This window comes from Trichinella spiralis, assembly GCF_000181795.1.
Source record: "Trichinella spiralis strain ISS 195 chromosome Unknown Scfld6, whole genome shotgun sequence".
Taxonomy (NCBI): Eukaryota; Metazoa; Nematoda; class Enoplea; order Trichinellida; family Trichinellidae; genus Trichinella; species Trichinella spiralis.
Window position 1 is genome coordinate 1,108,927 of NW_003526945.1, and position 14,295 is coordinate 1,123,221.

General features: G+C 31.0%; 6 protein-coding genes across 6 annotated transcripts; 3 read left to right on the forward strand and 3 right to left on the reverse strand.

The window, feature by feature from the left end:
• Tsp_07970 (conserved hypothetical protein) lies at positions 1 to 228 on the forward strand. The gene is made up of 2 exons (XM_003373324.1): positions 1 to 86; positions 135 to 228. The coding sequence occupies exons 1-2, from the start codon at positions 1 to 3 to the stop codon at positions 226 to 228; spliced, it is 180 nt and encodes a 59-aa protein (XP_003373372.1).
• An 819-nt stretch (positions 229 to 1,047) lies between these two features.
• Tsp_07971 (selenocysteine-specific elongation factor) lies at positions 1,048 to 3,374 on the forward strand. The gene is made up of 2 exons (XM_003373325.1): positions 1,048 to 1,252; positions 2,605 to 3,374. The coding sequence occupies exons 1-2, from the start codon at positions 1,048 to 1,050 to the stop codon at positions 3,372 to 3,374; spliced, it is 975 nt and encodes a 324-aa protein (XP_003373373.1).
• Positions 3,375 to 5,083: 1,709 nt separating this feature from the next.
• On the reverse strand, positions 5,084 to 8,071 carry Tsp_07972 (vesicle-associated membrane protein-associated protein B/C). Its single transcript, XM_003373326.1, has 11 exons — positions 8,054 to 8,071; positions 7,697 to 7,766; positions 6,619 to 6,732; positions 6,418 to 6,578; positions 6,276 to 6,344; positions 6,174 to 6,221; positions 6,000 to 6,122; positions 5,843 to 5,953; positions 5,252 to 5,299; positions 5,198 to 5,217; positions 5,084 to 5,171 (listed from the first exon to the last, which is right to left on the reverse strand). Exons 1-11 carry the CDS (start codon positions 8,069 to 8,071, stop codon positions 5,084 to 5,086), a joined length of 870 nt encoding a protein of 289 aa, XP_003373374.1.
• Positions 8,072 to 8,746: 675 nt separating this feature from the next.
• On the forward strand, positions 8,747 to 10,168 carry Tsp_07973 (putative sigma 1-type opioid receptor). The gene is made up of 4 exons (XM_003373327.1): positions 8,747 to 8,885; positions 9,317 to 9,589; positions 9,643 to 9,819; positions 10,014 to 10,168. The coding sequence occupies exons 1-4, from the start codon at positions 8,747 to 8,749 to the stop codon at positions 10,166 to 10,168; spliced, it is 744 nt and encodes a 247-aa protein (XP_003373375.1).
• A 552-nt stretch (positions 10,169 to 10,720) lies between these two features.
• Positions 10,721 to 11,241, reverse strand: Tsp_07974 (conserved hypothetical protein). The gene is made up of 2 exons (XM_003373328.1): positions 10,900 to 11,241; positions 10,721 to 10,750 (listed from the first exon to the last, which is right to left on the reverse strand). Exons 1-2 carry the CDS (start codon positions 11,239 to 11,241, stop codon positions 10,721 to 10,723), a joined length of 372 nt encoding a protein of 123 aa, XP_003373376.1.
• Positions 11,242 to 12,482: 1,241 nt separating this feature from the next.
• Tsp_07975 (putative polyribonucleotide nucleotidyltransferase) lies at positions 12,483 to 13,085 on the reverse strand. Its single transcript, XM_003373329.1, has one exon. It carries the CDS (start codon positions 13,083 to 13,085, stop codon positions 12,483 to 12,485), a length of 603 nt encoding a protein of 200 aa, XP_003373377.1.
• Positions 13,086 to 14,295: the final 1,210 nt, after the last annotated feature.

Sequence of the window (14,295 nt, forward strand, 5' to 3'; positions counted from 1 at the left end):
ATGCGTTCATTTCATTTAGGATGTTTTCATTTAGAAAGAACATTTAGTGCTTGCTATTGTGATTGGCTGAAATTTCAACCTGAAACGTACGAATCAATAAAACTTTGAATTACAGAAATAAAATTAATATGCAGTGATATTGATGAATATGACATGCCAGTGAAAAATGCGTACAACGTTGCCAACATTGGAAGCCCTGACTTTATCTTTATGAGTAGAGAAAATTAGTCATTATTATTCGTACGTTCTTCTATACATTTTAAAATACATTAATAGACACTAAAGTAGTAATTAATTAATTAATTAATTAATTAAATGAACATCCAATAATTAAATACTTAGACAATAATTTATCGTTTTCACAGACTTTTCCAACTAAAAGCACATTTCAATTGCTTTACTTTTATAAACTGTCCTGTTATTTTACTGAGACCATTTTAATCCACTCATTTTCCGTAAAACTTTATTCATTAATCAGTAATGAAAAGTCAGTCTCTTTCATTTATGATTGTTAACATTTTAAAAGAAATTTTAACTGAAATAAAAAGTTTTCAACGTATCACACATGCTAATCTGGGATCGCAATTACACTATGCCAGTAGTTAGTTAAGCTGTCCGTAAATGGAAAATTGTATTTCTTTAAATTTTATTCATAAAATTTCAATTAATTTCTAATATAAAAAGCACACTCATAAATGATGTCGGTGTTATCTGTTATAATATTGCTGTAAAACTTTCAGGCATTCATGCTATACATCGTATAAATACAGCGTTGAAAATTATCACAGTTTAAGCATAGTATTATAAGTATAGCATCAAAATATTCATCTAGTTATGTATTTTTAATAAATTGGAATTCAGTTTCACCAGGAAATTTTAAAAAATACTATATGCAATAATATTTTATTTATATTACTATTTCGTTAATCATATTGTAGAGTTTCTAATGCAACATGTTTGTTTCTTTCTCTCATTTTCAGCAGCATAAATTATTTAACTGAAGTGCTTTGAAAACGATATTCATCATGAAAATTTAGATATGCAGCAATGGCAAGAAACAGTTCAGTGGAAATTTTGAATTTTTCAGAAAACGCGACAGAAGTGCGTCCAGAATCTGAACACTATTCCCTTGGATTTCATGATTACATTATTTTGGTGTATGGCTTAATCGCTCTGATTCCAAATTCTTGCTTACTGTACGTTATCATCAAAAACAAACTACAAAAAAGGGTTTCATATTTATACGTCGCAGGTAAAGCTATTTATATTATTAATAAATTTTCATCAATACTTAATACGGACAACTGTGCTTTGGATTTTTCTCCTGGATATTAAAAATGGCAGATAATAAATTTATATAAGTAATAAGAATAAAATATACTTGTTGTTTTTTGAAACAATAATGTTTCAAAAAATTACAAAGAGTAATTTACTTAGCAAAGTTTATTTTTAAAGGAGGCATGTAATAATAATAATAATAATAATAATAATAATAATAATACGAGTTTTCCATCTATGTCATATTATTGGTACCCTGTGTTATGAGTGGTTTATTAATTTTCAAAATCTTGCAATATTATTTCATAGCTTTATAACCAAATTTCGCTTCGCACATTTTTTATCAATTGATTATCATCAACGATTGATTGATTATTTTCATATCTGTTTATATCCTTTTAATGTGACATACTGAAAGTATTTTCACAAATTAATTTTACTAATTGACTAAAAATTTGAATGAAATTATTGTGAATAAAAAAAACAAACAAAACAGCATTTTATTTAATTGTCGATTAATGATTAATCAGCTAATGGTAATGAAATGAGTTATGGAAGTTTGGTACTAGTGTACATGTGAAGTAGAAAAGATTTCAATGACAAATCAATGACAACATTTAAAAAATGAAATTTTATGCGTCCTTTTTGATTTCATCTTTTAAAATGAACTTAAAAAATTTGCTACCGTTTCCAAAGTTTATAAACTTTAGCAGTTGTTTCAATGTTCATTCGTAAACAGCAATGAAAGCAGTTTTCATTTTCACTGAATGAATATTAAAAAATATTGAATATCACAAATATGTTAAGAATTTTTTTAAATACTTATTTCCAAAAATTCAATAATTATTTTAATGTAATCTCGCACGATTATTTTTTATTGGTATTTTTTCAAATAAACTAAAGCTATTCACGCAACAGTGTGGCAACAACCGGAAGTTTCGTGCAAAAATTGATTCAATTAGAATAAGTTTTGCTTTCAAACGAACAATAAAGTATGACTTATTCAATTGAAATTACTGATTAATTGAGATTTTTAAAGAATAAATACATATTCTTGTAAATGTTCTATGTTTAAATTTGATATCGAACACTGAATAATGCTTGATTAACATTTCAGAAATGATAAATTAAAGTAGTGTGCAGAAAAATGTTCTTCGCTTCGACGTACAACCATATTAATAATGATGCATTAAAAAATAACATATACATGCGAACAAATTTGCCAGTACAAAATTATTTATAAACAAATATTATTAATATGATGTTAATTATAAACACAATGCATTTCTTTCTTTAAATACTACAAATAATGTATGCATATTTTAGCCTATGCCATGTCAAACATATTAACTGGATTTGCGTTCATCTGCTCAGCCATTAGAAGATTTGTAATATCTACTGCACCACTGTATGAATTGCATCCTTTGCAGTGCATGTCGCAAGCATTTTACGTATCAATTTATCAAGGATGTGACATTCTGGGGGTAGCTATTCCAGCATTGATTTCGTTCGATCGTTTTGTCGCCGTTACATCTCACCGCATCTATAGCAGGATGAATTTGAAAACAGCGTGGGGTCTAATTGGATTAGTTGGAGTTATCATAGCCATTGATGTGGTCGGATGTTGGGTCAGCGCCGCCCTAATACCGGAAGATGTGCTAATTGTGGCCACGTGTGTTGACGTCACATACGTGATGGAAACATTCAGCTATGCTCACAGAATATTGCTAACCATCCTCAGCTACGCCTCTTTAGGATTTTACGTCGGCGCACTGTTGGCCATTTTATGTCGACCAAGTACAGGGAATTCTGTACGCGCGGCGCAGCTTAAACGTGAAGCTGTCATCACAAAACGTCTCAGCTATTTAATAATTTTAACATTTTTTGTTCAAACGATGCCACTGACTATAGATTTTATCGAACTGAGCGACGATGTTGCCAATGTTGTTGTCATAGTGACATTTTTAGCGGATTATTTGAACATGGCAACGTTCGTACTCATTTTCAGTGCTATCAATCCGGAATTACGCAAAGGCTTCCTACAACTTTGCTGCAAAAAAAGCGCTGCCGTTGCTTCTGAAACAACACGACGATAAATTTCAATTTAAATACGGAATTACTATTCACACATTTCAATTTTTTTCCAACATTATTTTGAAGAAACATATTAAAAAAGGCACACTCTAATAAATGAATTGAACTTGGTTACAATAACATGAACCAGGAAAAAAAACAACATACTCATATTAAATACTTGAACAATAAATATGTTTGTTTGTTGGAATGTTGTTTATAAATATTTTACAAGCATGAAATATTTAATATAAAGAAAATAACAAAGGAAGCACTTCAAAAACAAAAACAAACAAACAAACCATAACACATCATCCTCCTCCAATGAATAAAATAATAAGCTAGGAGATTGATGCAAATTTCGCATTAAAGCATAGCCGCTTCAAAAATTTGCTCAATTTTGTTGAAATTTTAAAATGTTATTCACTGCTCAATCACCGGTGGATCTGTTAGCTGCTTTACCATTTTTCAAATTCTTTCTTTTTTTTTGAAAATACTACAGCGCACACAATAATAAAAATGCACAAAGAATATTTTAAAGATGAATATTTTGTAAGCATTTCGATACCTCAATTCAGCAATAGCGCGCAAAAACAAATACTTCTTCAGTATTCCATATGCCAAGAAAGTTTATCAAAATTACTCAATTATGAAAACATCAAACGTATTTTTTGAAAAATAAAACCAACATTAACATCGCATAATTAAATTTGCCGTCAATTTTCATTCGCTTAACGACTAAACTTCAACTCTCTGATAACTGGGAAATTTTTTTAACAATAAATAATAATTGTTCACAACATTTTAATTTGCTTAACTGAAGCGCATATATTTATTTGTACGCTTTGATCATAAACAGCTGTTTATTTTGACAATTTCAATTTTGCTTTATGTTCTCTTTTGAAACAAAATTACATTTTTATTTAACATGCTCAAAAAAGGTTCCTTGTAAAAGTGTTGAAATAATATAAATGTTGAGCAACTGAAAAATTATGTAAATGTTATTGACGGTTAAATTACTGGAATTACTCTGAACATCACGGCACAATTACAAATCTTAGTCAAACAGTTTTAACGTTACTCATTTGCAAAAAGTTTAATTGTTTTCCTAATTAATTAATTATAACAACATGAAAACGATTATTTTATTGACAGCTTTGCAAATGAAATGAAATTTTGCAAATCTTTTAAAAGAAGCAACGTATAATTAATTGATCAGTACAAAATATGAAGTAAATTAGTCTAAGCAATTATGGCAATTTGTGATATAAAAAATATTCCAATGCAAATTTACATATCATTGTTCAATGATGTATAAATATGGAGATGAATAATTTGATGAAATAGTTATCAAGTACGTGTGTGTGGAAGGTAAAACTGATTTCATTGAACAAATGCTAATGACAATTGAATAAGAACATTTTGCATACTATCTGTGTTTGTGCAGATAAATTTGTAAAAAAAAGAATTCAGTCCTTACTTCTCTGTTTGTGAATCACGTTAAATTAACTGTTCGCATCGGTATAAATACACATTGCATTGCATAAAGTTTTACCAGTGGATGAGGCAAATTTTCATTACCATTTCACGTGTCCATCACTAGAAATGTAGAGTTGAATTATTACTAATTTCCCCAATAAGCATCTTTCGTAAATTATTTTCATTTGAAAGTCATATTATAAAGCTAATCAAGTAAAAAATGGAAAAATTTAACATTCTTCAACCAACATTCTTAGTACAGTTCAATTGGACGTTCAATATTATTACCGTGTGGGCACTGGTCTTTTCTGTAAAAAGAATTTCTGCACCGCCTATACAATCTAAAAAAGCCATATTTCAAAAAAACAGCAATAAAGTTAAATAAATCTGCAAAGAAAAAACAAAACAAAACAAAACATACTAGTGACGAAGCACAGATCGTCATCTGCATGCTTGTGGCGTTCGTATCCTGAACTAAAAAAAAAAAAAGAAAATTCTCCCACAAAATGTAATATATGCTGCTTTGATGGAAACGCATGCTTTATTGAAATTTCATAGTCATAAAAATGTGGAATACGATACAGTCGAGAATTTTACAGAAGGATAAAAACAAACGGTCTCAAGACTGAAAAACATCTATGGAAGATAACAAAAAAAGAAAAAATATACACAATCAGTGTTTTTTGGATGTTGTTGGAAAAACATCTGTCGCTGTTAAAAATTAATAAAAACATTCACATCAACCCCAAACAAAAAATAAGCACAAGCATCGTCTCTATTACTATAAAAAACACTGGTGGTCATTTAAGTAACTGAAATCAAAACTGCAAACAGAATCGCGTTTTTCTTCTTCCATAATGAAATGAAATTGTAATGCAAATTAAAATAAGGGACAAAGAAAAGGAATAAATTAAGGTGAACAGGAAAAAAATGTGTCCTTGTCGACGCTTTTATGTATGGCGTTTTCGTTGTCTCAGAGAATGCTCCGACATAAATATAGAAAGAGCATAACTGCAACCACTGCCACACCAATAACTGCGACCATATTCATGCCATCTTCTTGCGTATTATTCGATCTAATCAAATTTTCACTTGAACTTGTTTTCAATATTTCAAGTTGCCGCTTAAGAAAAAAAAAGAAATGAAAACTATTAAAATGAGGCAAAAACACTGCTGAAATTCATCTTCTGTACTCTTAGAGCTTGATTTTCAATATGCATAGTATCTAGTTGACTTTGCAACTTCTTCGAATGGTCAAGCAAACTACGATACTCCGCTTCAATACCGCTGCTCTGAAATACTCGCATATTCGTCGCTATTTAAAAAATGTTCAACTCACAAACCGATGATGAATGTTGTTGATAGTCTGAAGTAAAATCCTCCACTTCTTCCTAATATAAAGTATACGAAAGCAAATACGAAATCCTTAATCTTCTCCGCCTTACTTCACTCACGGGCAACAGCACTGCTCTTAACTTCGAGTCCATGAAACCACCATCTGGTACAGACTTCCACTAAACAATGTTAAAGTAAACGTTTCTACAGCATACGGATACATAGACGGGTGTGCAATTTTTTACGACTCACTATTGTTTCTAAATTGCACCCTGATTCCGGCATAAAAGCAGACTGAACCATAAATTTATGACGCAATTCAGCAGGGTTGTCGTGCAACAACGGTTGCAGCATTACTAGTTTGCCAAAATAACAAATAGCTTCATTTATTTCAAAATCAAAACTCCAACTCACTTGAAATATTGATTGTTTTTTTTGATAATACTATCCCACTATTTGGACGCACATAATACTGCTTCGGTGCTGTTGTTTTAACTTTGAAACAAACAGTCTTGTCAGTAGGATTTGTAAGCTGCAACGTTGTCGTTACTACTTTTGTAAACGGGCCTAAGATATGTTTGAAATTTAAAAAAATTCAAAACCTCAAAACTGCTAATCATTAAAAAATATTTTATTGTTCACTTGATATTGAAATGAACTTTAATAAATTTTCTCAAAATAAAATTCGCTATACAGATGGCCAAATCAGGCGAAGGCAAACATAGCAAAGCATAACAATCGACAGAGTTAATTAACAAATCAATAGTAGAGCACTGATTAGCATGCATACCAAAATGAATCACCTTCACTAATCTCACTCAAAACTGTGGCCGAATAAATTATACAAACAAGGATTCAAAACAGAATTATTATTCTGATTTTGAAAATAAAAATAATTCTGACCATTTTGATAGAATAAATAAAATGTGCGTAACGAGTTTTTGAAAAATCCATTAAATTTTTCCACTGCTTTGGATCTCCAGTTTTACAGCTCCAAAAATATGAACAATTTAATACTAATGTGTAGGAGCAAACCTAATCAAATTTTCACCAAGACTGTAAATATATTTTCAACTTCTTAAAAATATTTATGATATCCCAATTACTTCATGCAAAGTAAACTTTTTTTAATGAAATGTTCTCTCTGACTCTCTCAATATAACGTATGCGAAATTATTTCAGCTAATCTAACAACTAAAATCGAACCTTCGTTAAACTAATTTTAAAAGTTGATAAATCAAGCATATATCACAAGTCATATAAATGAATAAAAATTAAAATCAAATTATTTTTCATCAAATGAGAACTCAAATGAACAAGACTTCATTGTTATTATTCAACATGACAGTATTAAATCATTTTCTTACTTTTAATATGCCAATAATAAATTATTACTGATCAATCTGCAAAGTAAAACAAAATATAAAAAACAAGTAGATTATTAATTAATAAAAAATAAGCGTGCTTAAATTGATTGATAAATAATTTAAACAGCACGATTATTGAACTTATTAATCTCAGTGAAAAATACCTTTAAATACAAGTTCCTTTTCGGGATAGAGTTGCAACACTTGAATGGGTTTTGACATGGCGGAAGACAGCTAAAAGTGTAAATGCTATCAATAAATGTGAAAATCGATAATTGACCATGTAGCAGTAACAAAACTTTATTGTAAATGTAACCAAAGAAAGTTGCATATTCTGTTAAAGTAAATGTCTAGTGCATTGTTATGAGTGTGATGCATTGTAACAAAAAAATAATAGAAATGTTTCAAAACCGTTCAGTAAACACAAAAGTACGACGGTTACACATTCGTCAAGAGAAAACAAAAAATGAATCATAGAACTACGATAACAAAATTGGAATTTTACTAAACTATAGAATAACGAACTTCCGCCAGCACATTTATTTAACAAGGAAATGATCATGATGACACTAATACAGTATAAAAGCAAAATGAATTGCAAGCGTAAAGAAAAGCGATTTTTTTCTGGGTTGCATTTAAATATACTATCAGAAGGTATAAAAATTAATGAGCGCATTTAAAGACAGAAAAATGAATGCTTGGTTTTGCATCAATTTTCGAGCATAATTATAAATAAAACTAGTCAATATCATTTTTATTTTACATATAGCACATATCATAAGAATACTCTCTGCAGGGATGAAAAAATAATTTTATTTTCACAAATTATTCCAAAAATATTGTATAAGCTTATTTAAGTAAGAACTTACTTCTCACATTGAAACTACATTAATCACTAATATCACTTGAATAAATAAAGCGCTACTTACTGTAGTGAACCATTTTCAAAGTGAATGAATGAAAACAAAAGAATAATTCAAATTATATTTATTTAAATAGTTATATGAAATTGATTGTGCATATATTTTTAATGAATTTTTAAAAATTTCCACTAATTTCAGTTTGAAAAAATTATTATAGGTCAGCATTGCATTTGTACTTTAATATCATTAAAATACAAAAACCGCTTACTATTATTTCTTAGATTTATACATTTGATCATCGCTTGTAACATTTTTATCCAGTTTCAGTTGAATTTTTTCTGTATCTCTGTCATGGCCTTCCGACTGAAGTCCTATATTCAATTTGCTTTGATTATCTCTGTTATTCTATCTTCTCTCCATTACTACTTGAAAGTGAAAGAGTATCGTTTCTCACCTAGATTTATTCGATCAATGGGTGAAAAATATGCTGGTAAGGAAAAACATTTATAACAGCGTTAAGATTGTTTGAATATTATTTATAAATTTTACCTAACTTAACTGACTAGTTGAATGTTTATTAAAGGGTATTTTTCTATACTATCATTTCTATATGACGTAGTCGATGACTCTGCGATGAATTTAATTGCTTGCGGCTTTGAAATGTGTTTGTGCATTTGTTGCTTTTGGTTTTTTACGAAGTTTGATGCAATTTATTAAAACTTAGGCACTTATTTTCAGTTTGTAAATTTGTTCAATATGCAAAGTATATGAGCGATTCAAAATAAATTATTTTCTAGTATTTATTTTGTTACACTTTGGAAATTGTGCGATAAGAAAGTGTTCATTATGTTTTTCAGTCATCGATCATTCATATAAAATTAGAAAAATTGTTTCTGCATGTTTATAGAAAGTCATTTATAGGGCGTTCTCCTTCTGTGTACGTCAAAAGTATTATGACAGATTTAAGCGCTTCTACAGCAGGTCCGATAATTCCAGCTGAGTCATTGGGTGTTTTGGATATGCTGAAAGGGAGAACAGCAGTAAATCGACAGAAAAAATTATCTGATGAGAAGAGTACGGTCTGGTTGAGCGTGAATTTTGGTGGAATTCAAGGAAGAATACACTTTTTTCACCTTTCCTGGAGCGAATATTTAGCTCTGGTCGGCGTTCCTATGAAATCAATCGGATCTTCCAGTATATATTTTCTCATTTATAAATTGGAGCGTTTTTTATAATAATTTACGTAGGTCTTCATTGGATGAACCAGTCGTGTACCGTACTCAGTGGATCCTTGCAGCGACATCGTACTGAAGAATCATTTGTACATGAACATTTTGAACCTGGGAAACATGTGCGATTTGGAGTGTTTGAAAATTACATCGTGGAAATTAGTGAAGATACTTGGCTTCTTTGCTATGGTCGAGGTAATATCTACACGTATATATTTGCTTTGTGAAAAGAAGTTTTTCTAAGTAATCAGATAGATTAAAGGAGATAGAGAGTAAGGTTGCTCGTATCGCCGTAAATTTTCATGTAAAAATTTTCACTTGCTATTCTAAGAAATTGAATATGGTGATTGTACACAATTAACATATTATTTTTATTTACGTGTTTTTAGGCTTAACGATGGCTTCGTTTTTGTACTGCTTCCTCGGATGGATTTCCCAAGCAGACTTCTTTTCGCCAATTTTAATGTTATCTATCGCCCTATATTCCCTGTTAGTAGATATAGCGGACTATTCTTTGCAGTTCTATCACCGATTTTTCCGATAGCTCAGCTACAGCGAATAATCATTACTAAAAAACACTTAATATAATTTATGCACTGGTAGTTTTTCTGAAATTTATTAATATTATAAAGTTCTCATCGCATTGATTTCAGGTTCACTACAATCGCTATTATTATTATTATTACTATCATCATCATCATCATCATTATTATTATTATTATTATTATCATTCGTGCATAGTGATAAAATTATGTTGAACAATCTGAAATAAAATTCATGAATGACTTTTGAATTATTATTCTACGGTGTAATGTTTTACTTCATCAGAAAATGTCACCTTTGAAGTGGATGAAAATTCACCGGTAAACAAAAAAATACATCAATATGAGAGGTGGTAACATTAAAATATAGACATTTTTAGAAAACCTACTTTCTTAAATAACACGAAAAAACCAATGGCAGTTTATTTCCACTCGGCATCATCAAAATCAAACCCCAGCAGTTAGACATTATGAAACAGAAACAGAGATCAAGTAAACTGCCATGTCAAGCAAATATGACAAAAGTATAATATTTGAAGTTGTGCTGAACGCATTTATGCAGCTTCACTAGAACTGGTTGGATTCTAAAAAAATGAAAAATTATTAAAATACCACGTGTACTGGAAAATGGAAGTTTTTACGTTCCAGAACTTCATGAGTAAAATAAAAAAACGCTTCACAACTGCGTTGGAGTGTGTAATAAATGAGCTCATAAAAGACAGAAATGAAATACCGTATTCGAGTTTTGTATTTGAGATGGCAGAGATATTGAATTATTAACGGCAGTTCGCTTGAAGTCACTGTTACAATCCGAATAACTCATCCCAATGCCTATACCAGTACCCATTACAACAGGCCACGTGCGTTCTAAATCAGAACGGTCATTCATGGTTGCTTTTGAAAAATAATTTAGTAGGAAGTGAAATTGCATACTGTTAAATATAAAGAGCGAAAACAATATTCCCAGACCAATACCGCCGCTAATTTTGACAACTGCGTTAGAAAGACATCGGCTAAGTTTTCTGTCAAATTCGTCTTCTGATCGATCAATCACACTAGCGTTACTTGCTGACATTAAATTCTGAAATTTCAAATAATTTATTTACATCATCTGCAAGTAAAAAGGTAATACTTTGAACTGTCAAGCGTTATTAAGTTAGCAAACAATAAACAAAACGCAATATTAAAGAAAAATTTCCACGCCATCTTCCAGCACACAAATCTTTTGCTACTTTTCAAAAAAAAATAATAATGAGAACAAATATTCTTCAAGTAAATGCAAACCCAAGTAAAATACCAATTAATAAATCGAAAGAACGGAAAAAAGAATGATAAAAGACAATTTTGATTGGCAATTTAATTTGATCGAAATGATACAGCAAATTAAAGATAAAATTTTGGAACATTTTCATTTTATGTCAACAAATTTTAATTAACAATACAATATTTGAATGAAATGGTTGTAAAAGCGACTTGATCAGTTTGTACGATATTACAACTAACTGTTATAGTTGTTATACATACACATCTATATATGCATTTACATGTATGAATTAGTAAACGTTGAAACAATTATAAACAAAGTAAAGAATAAAACAAAAATTTGCAAACAAAGTGCCAAAACCAAACCTCTATAACGCCGGCTGTTTCTAAAGCTATACCGGTTTATCCTAAAACTGTTCGAAATTTAAAAGGCTATTTACAATTGCTGCTAGTAGACGCCGTCACTGTACGCGGTAGTCATAAGAATAAATATACTGTTGAATAGGCCAAACATCGAAACTTATTTTATTTATATATATAGTATTTCGAACATGTGAAATATATCTATCAAGTTACAAAAAAAAGAAGAAAAAAAGAATTTTCAACGAAAATCATTAAGAAAGTTAAGAGTACGGTAAAATGTTGAGTTATGCAGGTACAATTTGGCAATAATTTCATAATCTCGCTCAAATCTTTTGATAACAATAATTAATCATTGGCAATGAACAAATTATCATTACACGATAATTTAAAAAAGATATAGAAATTTTGAAAAAAATTAGTGCTACATTGAAAAATAAATTTTTATCGTCGTTCAACAAAACAGCTGTCCAACATGACAGACCAGGTGGGGATGGACGGATGAGTTGGACGAAAGTAACAGACAAAAAATAAAGTAGGAATTTGGCTGTATGAATAAGAAGAAATAACGAGTTATAGTGGGTGTGGCAAATTGTCGGAAAAGATGAATTTCACAAGTAGACAGACAGACAGACAGACAGACACAATTTGTTGTTGCACAGCAAAAGCGGTCCGTCACCAATCAGTCTCAGATTAGCAAAAATACTGGCCGCAGTGACCGCAGCGTCCGCCGCCACCACCGTTGCCGGTACGGCTTGGCTTGACAGTATCCGGGGAACCGTGGTTCTTTGGAAACAGAGTACGTTTCGCCAATTGTCGAGACTGAATTTTGTCGCCTGCCTTTCTTCCACTGGGTGGTCGATTGATCAAAAAGTCGATACACTGTTTGGCCGCTTCGATTCTCCAAGCGGAGACATTTTCGTAATCCACGACAGACAGGTCGGCACGTAAAGACGATGCATCCACACCATTCAGCCGGATTTTGCATCCAGAAAATTGTTCTATCGCTCGGACAGTGAAACCGCCGGGACCGATTATTTTTCTGGCATTGTTCAACGTACGCTTGTCGACTCCGTTGAACGTTTTCGTAAAGTAGCGGTTCACAACTGCTCCAGACGGTCGAGGTGGCGATGGAATATTCTTGAACATCTGCAGCAAAAATTCGTCTTCCGAGCACCCCGGCAAAATCTTCTGTTCAGGCATGCCGACCAGCAATTTCTCGTCCACCATTTCCAAAAGCGCTTCTTCGCCCTGTTTCAGCAAAGCACTGTCGAGTAACTCTCGGTCGGAGCTCATGTCGGTAATGTTCGTCTCAAAACTAGCAATTTTCGTCGCTTCGTTCGATAAACCAATACAATAAATATATCTATCACTTTCAACTTACGGTGATCAGTTTAAACAAAATTCGTCCACAACATTTTAAAGTAAAATTTCAACTGTAAAATTTCTATCTTTTTTAAACAACATTTTCACCCAGTAAACGAACTACAGCTAGTGAAAAATAGTATTCCATCAATTTTCATTTGATTTTACTTTTCATTGTGAAATTTTGAATAGAGAAAAAAAATTGAACAAAAATAAAAGCAAAAAAAACACCATATATATAACACAGAGTAAATACGAAAAATAATTGTATGTTTGTTTAATTGGCTTGTTCATCAGCATCATCTTGTGGCAGGATTTGCGTGTTTTCAACAGTCGACGACAATTCCAATTCAATCATCTCCTTTTCGAACAATTCAAGCTGCTTATGAAGCGAGTGACCGAACGTGGAAATTAACTTGTTCGCATAATCAGCACCACAAGCTAAAGAAACAAAGCATTCGACATTCACTTCAAAACAAACAAGCAATCAATCAATCAATCAATATACAAATCAAATATTATCGTTAATATAAATAGAACAATTCAAATAGAACTGAAGTGCTGAATTGAAAAAAAAATATATGTATGTATATAAAAGAAAATAACTTGCCTGCCATTTCAGACAACTGCGCATTCATGTACTTGAGTTTGGATGTGATACGTTCCACAAGAATCGTCTGCTTGAACAAATCTTCAGTCGTGTTGTTGTCTTCCATTATCGTTAGCTTTTCCTATTTATTTACAATGCGCAGTTGAAAGGATAAAATAAGACATGAATATGAAATAAAATGCAACTCAATACGCAATGATTCTATAATGCTCATTATATGTACAATGAACAACAACTGGCAAAAAAAACAGAAAATGATAATAATAATTTATTTACAAATAAGCAAATAATACAAATAAATATACACAGCAATTCATTCATTATTAGTCAGTGTTGCAACCGGTGTATCTCTGAAAGAAACATATCAGTAGCTCGCGTAAATGAAGCAGATTCACAAACAAAGAAGAAAACACCAATATACAATATATACAGCATTTAAAGGGTAATTTTCAAAATCCCTGAGATGCATGGAAATGGAAAAGGAGACCAGCTCGTTTAGGACAAGTAGAAGAGAAACAACACGCGCGCGAT

Excerpts from the sequence above, each read along its gene's own strand:
- Tsp_07970 (XM_003373324.1), top strand. The coding sequence starts at position 1 with ATGCGTTCATTTCATTTAGGATGTTTTCATTTAGAAAGAACATTTAGT. Across the intron at positions 87-134 it reads CTGAAATTTCAACCTGAAAC|TGATATTGATGAATATGACA; the intron begins GTACGAATCAAT and ends ATTAATATGCAG.
- Tsp_07973 (XM_003373327.1), top strand. The coding sequence starts at position 8,747 with ATGGCCTTCCGACTGAAGTCCTATATTCAATTTGCTTTGATTATCTCT. Across the intron at positions 8,886-9,316 it reads AATGGGTGAAAAATATGCTG|GGCGTTCTCCTTCTGTGTAC; the intron begins GTAAGGAAAAAC and ends AGTCATTTATAG. Across the intron at positions 9,590-9,642 it reads GAAATCAATCGGATCTTCCA|GTCTTCATTGGATGAACCAG; the intron begins GTATATATTTTC and ends TAATTTACGTAG.
- Tsp_07974 (XM_003373328.1), bottom strand. The coding sequence starts at position 11,241 with ATGTCAGCAAGTAACGCTAGTGTGATTGATCGATCAGAAGACGAATTT. Across the intron at positions 10,751-10,899 it reads AAATACAAAACTCGAATACG|AATCCAACCAGTTCTAGTGA; the intron begins GTATTTCATTTC and ends TCATTTTTTTAG.
- Tsp_07971 (XM_003373325.1), top strand. The coding sequence starts at position 1,048 with ATGGCAAGAAACAGTTCAGTGGAAATTTTGAATTTTTCAGAAAACGCG. Across the intron at positions 1,253-2,604 it reads TTCATATTTATACGTCGCAG|CCTATGCCATGTCAAACATA; the intron begins GTAAAGCTATTT and ends TGCATATTTTAG.
- Tsp_07975 (XM_003373329.1), bottom strand. The coding sequence starts at position 13,085 with ATGAGCTCCGACCGAGAGTTACTCGACAGTGCTTTGCTGAAACAGGGC.
- Tsp_07972 (XM_003373326.1), bottom strand. Across the intron at positions 6,123-6,173 it reads ATCAACAACATTCATCATCG|AGCAGCGGTATTGAAGCGGA; the intron begins GTTTGTGAGTTG and ends CGAGTATTTCAG. Across the intron at positions 5,300-5,842 it reads TTGGTGTGGCAGTGGTTGCA|GATACGAACGCCACAAGCAT; the intron begins GTTATGCTCTTT and ends TTTTTAGTTCAG.